Source organism: Mirounga angustirostris, unplaced genomic scaffold (genome assembly GCF_029215605.1).
Source record: "Mirounga angustirostris isolate CCGP_5_RB_7025 unplaced genomic scaffold, mMirAng1.0.hap1 SCAF_17, whole genome shotgun sequence".
Taxonomy (NCBI): domain Eukaryota; kingdom Metazoa; phylum Chordata; class Mammalia; order Carnivora; family Phocidae; genus Mirounga; species Mirounga angustirostris.
Window position 1 is genome coordinate 27,528,546 of NW_026991725.1, and position 15,962 is coordinate 27,544,507.

A 15,962-nucleotide genomic window follows, 5' to 3' on the forward strand; every position below is an offset into this window, starting at 1 on the left:
GTCCCACGTAAGCATTCTGCCTGCAAGGTCGAACTAATGTCTTTCTTCCCAGGCAAATCTTCCTGGGCAGGTCCACGTTGGAAAGGATTCTCCCCCAGGCTCATGAGGGAAGCATGTCCCCTCCGTGGAACCCTCAGTCTCTCCTTATTCCCCTCAGGACCTGGCTGTCCAGATGAGGGTGGCCTCCTACATGTCACCTGGCAGAGAATGGAGGTGGCTTCGCTCTCTGCTTCTGCAACATTTCAGTGGAGGGTTTCCTGGAGTTGAGGGCTGTGGGCTGCTAAGTTAATTCCACAGCCAGTTTTCCAAGCCCCCTGACCTCTGACCTGGCCCATCAGTCCTGCTTAAAGGGGAGACAAGGGATTTCTGTTATACTCTGCACCTGCCCCCCACCACCCCAATTTCTGACTGGCTCCCCACCCCATCTACTCCCCTCCAGTGATCTAGGGTGCTCAGAGCCTCCCCATTGTAGATCTGGCTCAGCCCTTCAGCCTCCCAACTCCTCCCAGGTGCTTTGTGTTCTCAGCCTTACTCTCCAGCCTGGAGCCTGCTGGTAGGGTTCTGGCTGATGGCTGGTGAGGAGTAGGAGAGAGTGATGGGAAGCAGAGCCTGGAGGGAAGGGGGGGAATCCCACTGGAGAGGTGTGGGCAGGTGAGTTTCGCTTGCAGCCTCGTAGCCAGGGAAAAGGTTCCATCTGGAGGGTGGAGGAAGAACCCAAGGACAGTCCCTTTCTGTCCCAGTTCCTTCTTCCTCTTGCCTCCCTCCAGCTGTGTTATTTCCAAAACCTACCCTTCCTCCAACTTGGTTCCCCAACCCTGACCCTGAGTGTTTGATTTGGAACAAGAGGACAGAGGATTACGTGGGCCACTTAAAGTCCAGGTTCCTACTTCAGCCCCACCTCCCAAGTTTGGCCTGACCCCTGACCCCTCCATCTCCACCCCCCCCCCACTCAACCATCTGCCCTTGGCTGCTTATCTTCAATGTGCCTCTTGCCCAGTGGCACCTCTCAGAGACCAGGAAACTCCAGAGACTCAAAGAGACGTCCTGCACCCAGGTCCTGTCTGTCTTTTATCTTTCTATTTCCCATTCTGCATAATGATTCAGGAGCCTAAGGACCATCCAGGAGATTTAACTATGGCTATCTTCATTATTTTGTCCCTGTGTAGTGTGCTGGTGACAGCCATGGGTGATGGTGAGAGTGAGAAAGGAGTGGAGAGGGAATGTAAACCCGGCCAGGCTCCCCGCTGCCCCTCCGTGTCCCCCAGTGCCCAGCCCGGGACACACCCCGGCCAGAGCCAGCTGTTTGCAGACCTGAGCCGAGAGGAGCTGACGGCTGTGATGAGCTTCCTGACCCGGCAGCTAGGGCCAGGCCTGGTGGATGCAGCCCAGGCCCACCCCTCGGACAACTGCGTCTTCTCGGTGGAGCTGCACCTGCCCCCCAAGGCCGCAGCCCTGGCCCACCTGGACAGGGGGAGCCCCCCACCTGCCCAGGAGGCACTGGCCATCGTCTTCTTTGGCGGACAACCCCAGCCCAACGTGAGTGAGCTGGTGGTGGGGCCACTGCCCCGGCCCTCCTACCTGCGGGATGTGACGGTGGAGCGTCACGGGGGCCCCCTGCCCTACCACCGCCGCCCCGTGCTGAGGCGAGAGTACCTGGACATACACCAGCTGATCTTCGGCAGAGAGCTGCCCCAGGCTGCCGGGCTCCTGCACCACTGCTGCTTCTACAAGCGCCAAGGACAGAACCTGGTGACGGTGACCACGGCCCCCCGAGGCTTGCAGTCAGGGGACCGGGCCGCCTGGTTTGGCCTCTACTACAACATCTCAGGGGCTGGGTTCTTCCTGCACCCCGTGGGGTTGGAGCTGCTGGTAGACCACAAGGCTCTGGACCCTGCCCGCTGGGCCATCCAGAAGGTGTTCTTTCAAGGCCGCTACTATGAGAGTTTGGCCCAGCTGGAGGACCAGTTTGAGGCCGGCCTGGTGAACGTGGTGCTGATCCCAGACAATGGCACAGGTGGGTCCTGGTCCCTCAAGTCCCAGGGGCCTCCCGGTCCGGCTCCTCCTCTGCAAGTCCATCCCCAGGGCCCCCGCTTCAGTGTGCAGGGGAGCCGGGTGACCTCCTCGTTGTGGACTTTCTCCTTTGGCCTTGGAGCTTTCAGTGGCCCCAGGATCTTTGACATCCGCTTCCGGGGAGAACGACTAGCTTATGAGATCAGCCTCCAGGAGGCCTTGGCCGTCTATGGTGGAAATTCCCCTGCAGCGATGCTGACCCGCTATATCGATGGCAGCTTTGGCCTGGGCAAGTACTCCACTCCCCTGACCCGGGGGGTGGACTGCCCCTACCTGGCCACCTACGTGGACTGGCACTTCCTTCTGGAATCCCACACCCCCAAGACAATACGTGATGCCATTTGCGTGTTTGAACAGAACCAGGGCCTCCCCCTGAGGCGACACCACTCAAATTTCTACTCCCATTATTTTGGGGGCCTTGCAGAGACAGTGCTGGTGGTCAGATCTGTGTCGACCTTGCTCAATTATGACTACCTGTGGGATATGGTCTTCCATTCCAGTGGGGCCATAGAAGTCCGACTCCACATCACCGGCTACATCAGCTCAGCATTCCTCTTTGGTGCTGCCCGAAGGTACGGGAACCAGGTTGGGGAGCAAACGCTGGGCACCGTCCACACCCACAACGCCCACTTCAAGGTGGATCTGGATGTAGGAGGTAAGACATCCCTGGGGAACCAAGGATTCCAGCAGAGGGGGCTGAGGTCTCCATGCCTAGCTTTAAGAATTATCACTGAAACATTAAAAATATAAAAGCATATGAAGTAAAGGTGAAAGTCGGATTCCACAGAGATTTTCATCCTTAGCAGATCGGTTATTCTTCCGTACTTAAAAATAAAATTCTTCCAGGGCACCTGGGTGGCTCAGTCGTTAAGCGTCTGCCTTCGGCTCAGGTCATGATCCCAGGGTCCTGGGATCGAGCCCCGCATTGGGCTCCCTGCTCGGCAGGAAGCCTGCTTCTCCCTCTCCCACTCCCCCTGCTTGTGTTCCTGCTCTCACTATCTCTCTCTCTGTCAAATAAATAAATAAATAAATCTATAAAAAAAATAAATAAAATAAAATTCTTCCATATTTTTAAATATGGCATCTGCAATATTTAATAAATCATAATATTTATTATATTGTATACCATCTGTAAATATGACATACTGATATAAGTATTTCAAATTTTTATTACCAAATTTGGATCATAACATACATATATTTTGCCATCTCTGTTTTTTCACATAACTACATATCACTCATGCAAGCAACAGTTACTGAATGCAGTTTTTCTTTTTTAGAGAGAGGGAGCAGGGGGAGGGGCAGAGGGAAGAGAGAGAATCTTATGCCGGTTCTACACCAGGAATGGGGCCCAATGTGGAGCTCCATCTCATGACTCTGAGATCATGACCTGAACTGAAATCAAGAATCGGACACCTAGCTGACCAGCCACCCAGGAGGCCCATGAATGCATATTTACACCAATCACTGTGCTAATGCAATTTAACAAAAGAAACAACATCCCTACTCTCAAGAGGCTTACATTCTAATGGAGGAGCGGTGAACATGTGGAGTGCCTCGAAAAATGTGTATGATAGAAATACTTTTATGCTTAACTGCTCTGTGCCTCACTTTACCCAAGTGTAAAAATGGTGTAACAGTGCATTCTTAGTAAGACTATTTGAGGATTAATGATGAGTACTTTAAAATGCTTTCTCTTTAAAAAAACAAACAAACAAAACTTCCTTCTTTTTTTCTTTCAATAATCTCTACACCCAGCATGGGACTTGAACTCACAACCCAGAGATTGAGAGTTGCATGCTTTTCCGACTGAGCCAGGCTGGTGCCCCAAAACACTTTCTCTTTTGAAATAATTTTAGACTTACGAAAAGTTGCAAACATTGTCCAGTTCCCATATACCCTTCACCCAGTTCCCCCTAATGTTAACATCTTACGCAACCACAGTATGGCAATCAAAACCAGGAGATTAACATTATTACAGTACTATTAACTAAACTACAGACCTTATTAGAGTTTCATTAGTTCTTTCATTAACTTTCTTTTTCTGTTCCAGGATCTAATCCAGGATCCCACACTGCATTTAGGTAAATTTTCTCCTTAGTTTCCTCCAATCTATGACAGCCCCTTAGGCTTTTCTTGTCTTTCATGACCTTGGCACTAAGGAAGATTTTGGTCATTATTTTATCCAGCATCTCTCAAATCGGATTTCTCTGTTATTTTCTCATGATTAGATTGAGATTGTACTTCTTTTTTTTGCAAGAAAACCAGAGAAATGACATTATGCCCTTCTCAGTGCATCATATCAAGGAGTACATGAGGTTCAGATGTCTTATTACCAGAGATGTTGACCTCAAGAACTTGGTTAAGATGGTGTCTTCTGGCTTTCTCCATTGCACAAGTTACTACTTTTCTGGGGCACCTGGGTGGCTCAGTCAGTTAAGTGTCTGCTTTCAGCTTGGGTCATGAGCCCAGGGTCCTGGGATCAAGCCCCACTCCGGGCTCTCTGCTCAGCAGGAAGCCTGCTTCTCCCTCTCCCTCTGTCAGTCCTCCTGCTGTGCTCTCTCTCTCTGTGTCAAATAAATAAATAAATAAATAAAATCTTTTTTAAAAAGTTAGTATTTTTCCATTTGCAGTTAATAAATATCTTGGGGCAATTACTGTGATGCTATGCAAATATCCTATTTCTTCTTAAATTCTTGCCCACTGATTTTTAGCATCTGTTGGTAGACTTTTTTTTTTTTTTGCAAGAATTATTACTGAAATATTTCCCTACTGGTCATTTCAAATTTTTTTCTTTATTCTTTATACGTTGATTAATTAGAATTCTCCAAAGGAAAAGTTATCCTCCTTTTACATTGATTTATACATGCAATTATTCATAACTGCATTGATTCATGGATATTTATTTTACCCTAAGGCTTACAACCCAGCAGTGTTATTTATTCTGTTCCTTGCACTGTTCCAGTATTGGCCCTTGGGAGATGCTTCCGGTTGGTTCTTGTGTCCTTTCGATATGCATCCATCCTTTTTGGAGTGCTTCTTTCTTTTTGGCACCACAGGATGTTCCAATTTTTTTTTTATTCATTTGAGAGAGACAGAGCACAAGCGGGGGAGAGGCAGAAGGAGAGGGAGAAGCAGAATCCCTGCTGAACAGGGAGCCTGACGCAGGGCTCAATCCCAGGACCCTGAGATCATGACCTGAGCCGAAGGCAGACACCTAACTGCCTGAGCCATCCAGGCGCCCCAGGATATTCCAATTTGATCTTGTATTTTCCCTGCTCCAGCCCTGGAATCCAACCCCCTCTCCAAGGAGCTCTGGTTCCTTTTTACTGGAGGATACTCTTTAGAAACCAAGCCCAGGGTACCGGGAGTGCTCATTAGCACTAGGACATCATTGCTTTTAGGCTTGCTCATTGGACTTAGCTAGAAAAGATGCATATGTATTCCACCTGACACACACATCTCTATCTCTGTACCTAAGCGAGGATGTCTCTTCAAGCTCTTTGAACCGTGCCTGACAAGTAGTGAGAAGTATTAGCCATTCTTGCTGTCGTTGTTGTCCATATGAGCCCATTGTGTGGATGTTCCAGAAAGAACTGTTGGCCTTTAGTTGTTACCTATGGGTAGAAACCCTGGGGTGTGGACGGAGGGTCGGTGAATCCACAAAAGGAAAGCGAGAGCCTACTTCATCAGTCTCTGCTCTCTGCTGGTCCTTGGAAGGTACAGAGGGAGCTTTGGCTTGTGTTCGTTTACTGCTCGTTGGTCTCAGATCACTTAAGTTGACTCCTAGTAGGGTACCTAGTGAGATTCTGACAAAAGTCATTCAAAATTCCCAGAGTTCAAGGAACAGACTGTGCCTTTGGCCCTGTTCTTAATTCCTTGCCAAGCCCCAAATGATAGGAAGCACCACCAAGCTCCAGCAGCATCGGGCCCTGGCTCTGACTTTCCTTCCCTCTGGCCTGCACCGCAGCTGTCTGCGTGGGATGCGCCCCCTCTGTGTGGTTCTCCTGCGTGTGCCGCTGTGTGGGCAGGTGCAGAGCCAGAGTAAGATCGGGGTCGCCAGCACCACCATGATGGTAACCACATGCCCTTGGTGACAAGCCAGAGCACATTACTTAAATCCTCTAAACCTCAGTTGTCCCATCTGTACAATGGGCACAAGTGTAGTTCCTCCTTCATAAGGCCGCAGTACAAGTAAAGCATCAGTGCTCGGCGGTGCAGAGCTCCTTGAGGAGTAGTGCAGGTGAGCGACCACTGTTCCTATGTTCATGATAAGGCAGTTCTGGTGATGCTATAGGGCTTCAGACATGAGGCATAGGGTCAGAAGGAATCCGACTCTGCACATCGCCTGCTAAGCTGCTCCAACTTCAGTTCAACCATCCTCCCTTGCAGGCCCTCAGAAGGAGGACATCAGTGGAGGCCCAGTCACAAGGCATCCAGCATTATTACCAGAGATGACATCAGGCAGAAAGACCTTCTCCAAATCTCTGGATCAGGGATATCTTGGGCGGGGGAAAGGGAAGCAGGGACACACTCCGTTCTGGGTTTCTCCTTGGCCCCACTCTGAAGCGGTGAGTGGCGGGGAGGGGACAGAGTCCAGAGGGGACAGGGCAGCTGCATGACCAGCCCTCCCTCCCACCCTCCGCCCCCCCGCCTCCACCTCCCCCCCCCCCCCCCCGCAGGACCAGAGAACTGGGTCTGGGCTGAGGACATGACCTATGTCCCCACGCCGGTGCCCTGGAGCCCCGAGCACCAGATGCAGAGGCTGCAGGTGACCTGGAAGCTGCTGGAGACTGAGGAGCAGGCCGCCTTCCCCCTGGGAGGCGCCCCCCCCCCGCTACGTGTACCTGGCCAGCAATCACAGCAACAAGTGGGGTCACCCGTGGGGCTACCGCAGACTCAAAGCTGCTCAGCTTTGCTGGGGAGCCGCTGCCGCAGAACAGCTCCTTGGAGAGAGCCTTCAGCTGGGGGAGGTGAGTGGCGGGGTGTCAGAGAGAAGCTGGGGGAGGTGGACTGTACGAAGGGCCCATGTTGCTGAGAAGCCACTTTGCCCCAACCTCCGTGGGTGTGCATGTACATACACAATCACACACACACACTCATTCCTGTGGCCACAATCTTAGTGCCACTCCGAATGAAGCCTACTGGGTGGACGGATAGATGGAGAACTCCATGCTGACTCAAATATAATAAGATGTTGAAGGTGGAATCTAGGTTGTGGGTCCACAGGTGTTCACTGGGCCATTCTTTCAACTTTTCTGCACGTTTAAAATGTTCACAATAAAAGTTGGAGGAGAAAACAAAGAGTAAGAGAGGAACACGGATCTGAGGGAATATGCCCTAACATCCAGGCATTTGACATCCTGGAATGGACTGAAGATGGGAATCAGGCCACATCTACACACATGCGTCCACGGCGCAGGCTCAGATCTGGATGGACACGTGAGGATGACATTCCTATCTGAGGTCTGAACAGTGGGCGGTGGACGTTGGCGATACAGGATATGGAACAAACTCATGAACTCTATGGGACAGAGAGACAGAAAGAGGACAAGTGTACAGAGAATGATAATGAGGCTCGACACCCGGAGACCTTTGTGCTCATTTCCCCTTGTGTTCCCTCTTCACTGCGGCTTCGGGCAGTAGGACAGGTTAGTGACCTCGTGATCTAATCCAAATCTCCTACGGGGTACCATCTGGCGGTGACCCAGGGGAAGGAGGCGGAGCGAAGCTGCACCAGCATCTACAATTTGAACGACCCTTGGACTCCCACTGCGGACTTCGCTGACTTCATCAACAACGAGACCTTGCTGGAGAGGTCAGCTGACCGTGGGAAGAGGTGGAAGCAAGAGGGGGATGCAAAGGAAGCAAGGATGAGCCACTTTGTTCACTCCTAAAGCCACATTCCTTGGGGGTCTTTAGGACCTACTAAGAAAGAAAGCTTTGTGATTTCACATTTTTCCTGGGCTGGCAAGGTGAATCCTCACATCCAAGGCTGCTGTAGGAGGCAGGCCTGTCCTTCACAAAGCCAGGCCTCAGGATCCTCTTTCTTCCCTCCTGCCAGGACTTGGTGGCCTGGGTGACAGCTGGTTTCCTGCACATCCCACACGCAGAAGATGTTCCCAACATGGTGACGGTGGGGAATGGTGTGGGCTTCTTCCTCCGACCCTACAACTTCTTTGACCAGGACCCCTCCTTCGAGTCTGCGGATTCTGTCTATTTCCGGGAGGAACAGGATGCCAGGGCCTGCGAGGTCAACCCCCTGGCTTGCCTTCCCCACGCTGCTGCCTGTGCCCCAGACCTCCCTGCCTTCTCCCATGGGGGCTTCTCTCACAACTAGGAGGTCCCTGGGACGGGGAATGTGGCCAGGGACCCCAGGGCCAGGGTCCGTGGGGAGAGGAGCAGTCGGTGCTGGGCCAGGCGGCCTGGTGCCCTCTTCTTCTCCTTCTTTCCACCCCAAAGCTCCCCGCGTCCCCTTCTCCCCAGGCCCCCTCTCTATCGCCCTCCCTGACACCCCCTCCCTGCTGGGAGCATCCTGAGCCTGTGATGCCTGGCACCGGGGTAGGGGCAGAGACATGACTCAGCTTTGTTGACCCCAGACCTGCTGGGTTCCTGTCCCAGAGAGAAGAATGGCCAGCTGAAGCCCGGACTGATGGCCAAGCTTTTCCCAGAAGATTCATGTTTCTTCTAACAGTTTTTTAATCTTACTTTTTTTTTTAACAAGATATGATTCGCATGCATTAAATCCACCTTTTTTTTTTTTTAAGATTTTATTTATTTATTTGACAGAGAGAGAGAGAATGAGCACAAGCAGGGGGAGTGGCAGGCAGAGGCAGAGAGAGAAGCAGGCTCCCCACAGAGAAGGGGGAGCCCGATGTGGGGCTCGATCCCAGGACTCCGGGATCATGACCTGAGCCGAAGGCAGTCGCTTAACCAACTGAGCCACCCAGGTGCCCAAACCCACCCTTTTAATATGTACAAGTTGGGGGTTTTAGTATATTTACAAAGTTGTACAACTGTCACCCCTATCCAATTCCAGAGCAATCTCATCATCTGAGAAAGAAACCCGGGATCTGTTAGCACTCACTCTTTCCCCTCCAACCCCTTCCCGGCTCTAGGCAACCACTTGTCTTTCTGTCACTATAGATTTGCTGATATTCTGGACATTTCGTATAAATAGATTCGTACAGTACGTGGCCTTCTGTGATTGGCTTCTTTCCCTCAGCATCACGTTTCTGAGCTGTGTTGGTCCCTTACGGCTGAGCACCATTCCACCACATGGATAGACCACACTTTGTTCATCCACTCTTCCACTGATGGCCATTTGGGTTGTTTCCACTTTGTGGACAATGCTGCTATGAACATTCGTGAACAAGCTCTCACGTGGACAGACGTTTTCGTTTCTCTTGGGCACATGCCAGGGCAGGAGTGGGGGGAACTGCTGGGGCGCATGGTCACCCGAGGCTTAACCTTTTGAGAAACCGCAGACACTTTGTTGTCCAAAGTGACTGCACCATTACTTTTCCTTTCTTCTTCTTTTAATTGTGCTAAAACATACATTACATAAAATTTACAATTTACAAAAAGTGATCATTTTTAGATGTACAGTTGAGTGTCATTAACATTCAGAAGCTTTCTGGGGCCTGCCAGGCTCCTCCTCTGCCCTTCGGTCTGGAATCTGAAGATGAGGCCTCTAGAGACCAGCTGTTCTCTCAAGTACCAGGGCAGGATCCCCACTAGGTCTGTGTCCCTCTTATTCCAGCACATTCCTTCTCCTCCCTGTGTTTCTCTTCTTCCTCCTCCCCCTCTTCTTGCTACTTCAGCTTCTGCTCCCTGGCATTTCCTTCCTCTCACTACCTGAATAAAAATGTTCCTCCTGTCATCTTGTCATCTGTTTACACTGCCGAATAATCTTCTGAGTTCCTGCCATGGACGGAGACCGTGTGGAGTAAGCTTTTGAGAAAGGGTAGGATGGTCAGGTGACAGCAGCAGTTGAGGGGGTTTTGTGGGTAGAATGTTCCCAGGGCCAAGAGTGACAGGGGCCTCTGCGGCAGCAGTGAACACAGATGACCAGAACGTCACCAAAGATAGGAACCAGAAAGCATCAGGAACCTGGGCCGCAGGCCAGGAGCTGTCTGATCTGGGGCGGGCATGCCAATGAGCCAAGGGCGTCTCAGTGGGGACCAGCTGGCCTGGTCAGGCAACAGCCTCCAGGTCCTCCCATCCCCACTGGCCTTCCTGGGGTGTAAACTATGGATGGGCATAAATAAGAACTGGAATATTTTCCAGAAAAGAGTGTGGGGGCAGGAGTAAGGTGGGGAGGTGCCTCCAGACCAGAGAAACCCATGGGGTATGTGTGTTCACACCTCTGCTTTGATAGCTTGCCTACTTCTGTCAGTCTCTTTTCTAGAAAACGGGGTTGTGGGGTCAGGCAGAGAGGGGATTCCTTCCCCAGGAGGAAGTCCGGGCCACTGACCCACCCCTAGGGGAGGGCAGGCCGTGACAAGAAGGTAATTGAGGGCACAGAGATTCGGGTCCAGCTCAGCTTGTGAGCAGAGAGAAATGGCAAACCAGAGTTCAGACACCGTGGAAATCCTGTGGTTCCCTCAAGAACTGCCTACACACCCGGGCTCAGCCAGGTGAGCCAGAAAGGACCTAAGTTCTGGCAAAGGGACCTTCCTACAAAGACTAAAAGCCATGGGAACCACATTCTTGATTCAAGAATAGCAGCAGGATATGGTGAAAAACTCTCAGATGGAGAAGGGGTGAAGGCAGAGTTGGTTAAGACAGTTAAGCTGATGCTTCTTTCCATTTTGTTTCTAGGCTCACTGATTTAGTGTCTCTTTATCCTCTCAGCCCAGATAAATATTCTTTTTTTACTTTCTTGTGTTTTCTTGTGTAAAAAAATTTGAACCTTGATGGGTATAGATGCTCTCATCTTGCCTCCCTTGGGGCGCCTGGGTGGCTCAGTCATTAAGCGTCTGCCTTCGGCTCAGGTCATGATCCCAGGGTCCTGGGACCGAGCCCTGCATCAGGCTCCCTGCTCAGCGGGAAGCCTGCTTCTCCGTCTCCCTCTCCGCCTGCTTGTTGTCCCTCTCTGGCTATGTCTGTCTCTGTCAAATAAATAAATAACATCTTAAAAAAAAATTTTTTTTTGAACCTTGATGGGTATAGATGCTCTCATCTTGCCTCCCACCCACCACCAAGCAAATGCTGGGGGAGGAACCAAGGATGATGCTTCTCTTGGCAGTTCCAGCTCTGCTTCTCCACTTGCAAGGATGGGGAGAGGGGGCCTGTGCCCCCAGGCTGAGGTCTGCCTGAGGGGCTCTGCTACTGTGGCTCACCGGCTAACCGATGAGGGTGCGATGGGGCTCCCCAGTGGGGTCAGAGGGGACAATCTGAGCCACCCCAAAGGAGTGGGTGCACAGGGAACTCTCAGGAAAAGCCCTGAGGCAGCCTTGTTGGAAGGCCTTCCTGGGAACACACCCTTCCAGCCACAAGAAAAAGAGCAACCAGACCCTGAGGAATGTAGCCCAAAGGGTCAGAGTAGCAAAATTGTGGGGAGAACCTGGTGAGTGGGAAAGAACTCTGGTGATGTGGGCCCTCTGGGGACTGTTGGACCTACAGACCCCACTGAAAGGACCGCGACTACCCCCCCACACACACATACACACACACACACTATCCATGTGAGCTGGCCTCTTAGTGCACCTGCTTCATGTCCCCACTCCAAAATGTGGCCCATGGCCAATGGTTGCCCATGTTTGCTCTACTCAGGCTCTTCAGGCAGGTATATGCAGCTTCTGTAGAATTCTTCTTCCTCCCCACATCTGGACTCTGTGAAGGGAAATCAATTATAAGGCTTTTATCCTAGACACCTGCCTATGGCATGTTCCTCATACTCCTTGACCTTATGTCTGTGGGCCAGAATATGATGGGGGGACTCCCCCTTTCTTAAGGCCCCTCAAGGAGCGTGATATCTCAGTTTTTCTTGCTTCTCCCACTGAAATTGGAGCCAGTATGGTGGAGACTACGATGGTGAGCTAATTTCTATCTGTTGCCTCACAACAACCTTGAGAAGCAGATATTATTATCATTCCCATTTTACAGATGAGAAAACTAAGATTCAGAGGGATTAGGTAACTTGCCCCAAGTCATCTGGCTAGTAAGCAGGAGGCTGGGCTTGAACCCAAGTCTTGGTGGTATTATATCTGACTGCTTTCTCCCATCCCACTGCTCTTCCTCACTGCCTGGCAGGCCTGGTTAAAGAATTCAACAAGGTGATGCTTGAGAAGCATTGTTGAACTTGACACCTGATTCCATGGTAAGTGACCCTCTAAGAGCAAAATCAACACGCAATGGACCAGAGCAGAAATATGCACAGTTGCCTTAAAGCAAAGACTCTCGACCTTGACTGCGCATTAAATCATTGGTGGAGCTTGTAAAACTCCACCTGCCCAGGCTGTACCTCGGACCAATCACATCAGAATCTCTGGGGGTGAGGCTCAGATATTTGCAGCTTTTAAATCTCCCCCTGGTGATTCTAACATGTATCCAAGGTTGTGAAAACCCTGGGACAGCAGTTCAGTTCCAAGCTGGCCAGAGGAGGCTTGATGTATAAAGATCTACAAAGAATGTGTCTAAGATATAGAAGTAATGTGTTCATCAGAAGGCACAGAAAAGGGGCATTACAGAGTCTGTCCCAGCAGGACAATCTGACCATGTCTAGAACAGAGGACCTGGCCCAAGGCTGGGCATGTCTAGCCCTGGAGGCACACTAGACGCTTGGATGGAGGCACGAGACACTGTCAAACCTAGCTCATGACCAACTGCTGATTCTGATTCACAGCTTCTTGGGCCAGCTTCCCACCACACCTTGGTCATGGGAAGAAAATGGGCAAGTCAGTTATATCTCTTGTGGAAATGAATTAATTGGTATCTTGATAAAAATTGCTTTGGCTTTGACAGTTACTGTAAATGAAGATTAGCCTGCAGGTGTTACTTTGATAAATTTAGATCTTCCCTGAAAGATGATCTCCCTTGGTGATCTGATGAATCTGGTTTCTGATTTATGTCCCTCCCCTGGACTGTGCTGAATTCGCCAAGAAACCATCATGGGGTGTCCTGGAGACATCAGCCAGACTCTCCTGTCACAACCCACCCAGCCTTGCCTGGATTTCACATCTAACTTCCAGAGCAGAAACTCACTGCGAGCAAATCCTCACCTTCCTTCCCTTCTCTTCCTACAGTTTTTCCTTGGCCAGCTGATCCTTATAAATATTCAGAACTCCTTGGGGGCAGCAGGGTGGCTCAGTCGGTTAAGCATCCGACTCTTGTTTTCAGCTCAGGTCATGATCTCAGGGTCATGAGATCGAGCCCCACATCAGGCTCCGCACTGGGTGAAATCCTAAGCCTGCTTAAGATTCTCCCTCTCCCTCTGCCCCTCCAGCACGGCTCGCACGCATCTGCTCTCTCTCTAAAAAAATAAAAGTGTAAATACATCTTCAGAGCTCCTTACTAGAGAGTAGACATATGAGATCATTCACAAACTGGTTTCAGCAGCCCCTGCCATCCTGATGTCCCACACTCCAGATGCCCCAACCATGTGTCTTTCCCCAGTCCATTCCCAGCCACTCACGTCTCTGCACTCCCCTGCTTCCTTCCTCTGGTTCCTTCCTCTTCCCCCTTCCTCCTCCTTCCTCCATTTACTCATCCTCAAATAGCACCCCCTGAGCAAACCTAGTTGCTTTGTTCTCCCTGTTCCCTTGGTACTTTGGACAGAACCCTACAAAAGAGGTTCATTCACTGATTCCCAGTTCATCATCTCCACGTATCCTCCCTTCACTCCCCATCTGAGAGACTGAGCTCTCAGGGGCAAAACCCATGTCCTGTTGGCCTCCCTGGCCTGGTGCCTAGCATGGTGTCATGTCCATTATTGGTGCTTAAATACATCTTTGTTGAAATCTGAAAAAACAATAACTATTGTTATATTCAAGTAATTCTCAGTTTTGTAAAAAGCCATTTCATATCCAGTTTTTCCTTTTTGACTACCTCAAAAAGGAAGGTCTAAGAAAGCCCAAAGATTCCAAGTGAAAAATCACCCTGACTGTACAGGCTAAACCAGGACATGGGGCCAAAGGGCGACACCGACATGCTGAGCCTGAGCATTCCCTCTCCAGATGAGACCTGCATTGCTGGAACCATTACTCAGCAAAGGTCACAGGAAGGGGGGGGAGATGGCACAGAAGGTTTCTGAGTAGGTGGACATTGGCAGATCTGTCAATCAGTTCCCCACGCTGGGCTTTTCCTGAAACAGGAAAGGCCCAGAGCCTGGGATAGACCCAAAGAAGCACGGGGTGGGAGGGTTAGAGGCAGAAGCTGAGCTGTGGACCCCCAAATGCTGTAGAATTTGGCATGCCTGTGGGAAATGGTGTTTGTGAGGCAACATCCTCAATGAGTTCACTCATTCCACAACATGGTATATGGTTCATGGTGTGGCTTCTAGAACCAGATTGCTGACATTTGGATCTGGCAAATGTCACCGCTGGGCAACTTACTTAACTTCTCTGTAGCTCATTTTCCACACCTGTAAAATGGGGACAGTAATAAAATCTACCTTGGAATTTTTATGAGGATTCAATGAGTTAATCCGTGTAATTTTCCAGAACCAGTTCTTGACATATAGTAAATGCTCAATGAATACTAGCTAGTATTTAATAGTTTATTAACCAGCATCTGCTGGGTGTTTCTGTTACTGCATAACAAACCACCCTGAAATTTAATGACTTAAAACAACAAACTGTTTTTATTTGTTCTTTATTCCATAGGTCAGCTATCTGGGCTGGGCTCACATGGGAACTTCTTCTGCTGGAGTCAGCCGGGATCACTCACCCAACCACAGATCTCTGGCAGATGCACTGGAGCTGGATGGTCTAATTTGGTGTCACTCACATGTCTGGTGGCTGGGACTGGCTGTCAGTTCACATGTTACAGCAGCGAGTCTCAGCAGACCAGCCTTGACTTTTCCCCTTTGGGGCCCAGGATTCCAATTGCAGCCCCAAACGGATACGCCCTAGCGAGTGAATGCTTTCCAAGCCTCTGCTTGCGTCACATTTGCTAATGTCCCACTGGCCAAGGCAGAAGATCAAGCCCAAATTCAAAGAATGGAGATGTAAACTTCACATGTTGTTAAGAAGACAGGCAAAGTCACAATGCAAAAGGACAGGTGGCCATGATGAGAAGAACTGTCACAGCCATTTACACAGGCCACCATGCTGGTACTAGACATATACACAGAACCCAGTTCTGAAGGCTGGAAGGGAAGTTTTCATGGCCCTCAGGGCCCAGGGTAGCAGGGAAAGGGTTGAGACATAAGCAAAGTAACTGTAATGCAAGGTTTGAACATGAGAAGTGCCCCCAAGTTAGGAACAGTGAAGTGCTAGGGGAGTTCAGGTCAGCGTGATCCTTTATAGCTGAGGAAGGGTGAGCATTAGTGGGTTGGGAAGGCTTTATTAGCTTGCCCTTGAACATGGTTAGAATCTGGACACGTGGGGTTGGGGAAAATTGTATTCCAGGTGGAGGGAAGAGCAAATTTAGGAAAACCAAGATGCATCTGGGAAATCCAAACCTATCTAGTATAAAACTAGAGTGAGGGGGTCCATGAAGGAGAGATTGGAAATATGAGACTAGAAAGATAACCTGGGGTCTGATTGTGAGTAAGCTTGAATTTGAACTTCACTCTGGAGGCAATGGGGAGCCACTGGATATCTTCCAGGTGACAAGTGAGAAGAGCTGTATGGTAAGAAGGCTCTTTTGCCAGTAGTATATTGGATCGCTTGGGCTGGCAGCGAGAAGGGGAGTAGGAGATAATTAGGTAAGGGAGTGACCAGCAG

The 15,962-nt window shown here is 50.3% G+C and overlaps 1 protein-coding gene across 1 annotated transcript; it reads left to right on the forward strand.

The window, feature by feature from the left end:
* The first annotated feature begins 1,134 nt into the window (after positions 1-1,134).
* LOC123854715 (amine oxidase [copper-containing] 3-like) lies at positions 1,135-8,814 on the forward strand. The gene is given in 6 exon segments (XM_064583546.1): positions 1,135-2,725; positions 6,753-6,898; positions 6,900-6,965; positions 6,967-7,042; positions 7,759-7,884; positions 8,130-8,814. Coding segments are annotated over 6 exon segments (2,286 nt in total). The 3' UTR covers positions 8,411-8,814.
* Positions 8,815-15,962: the final 7,148 nt, after the last annotated feature.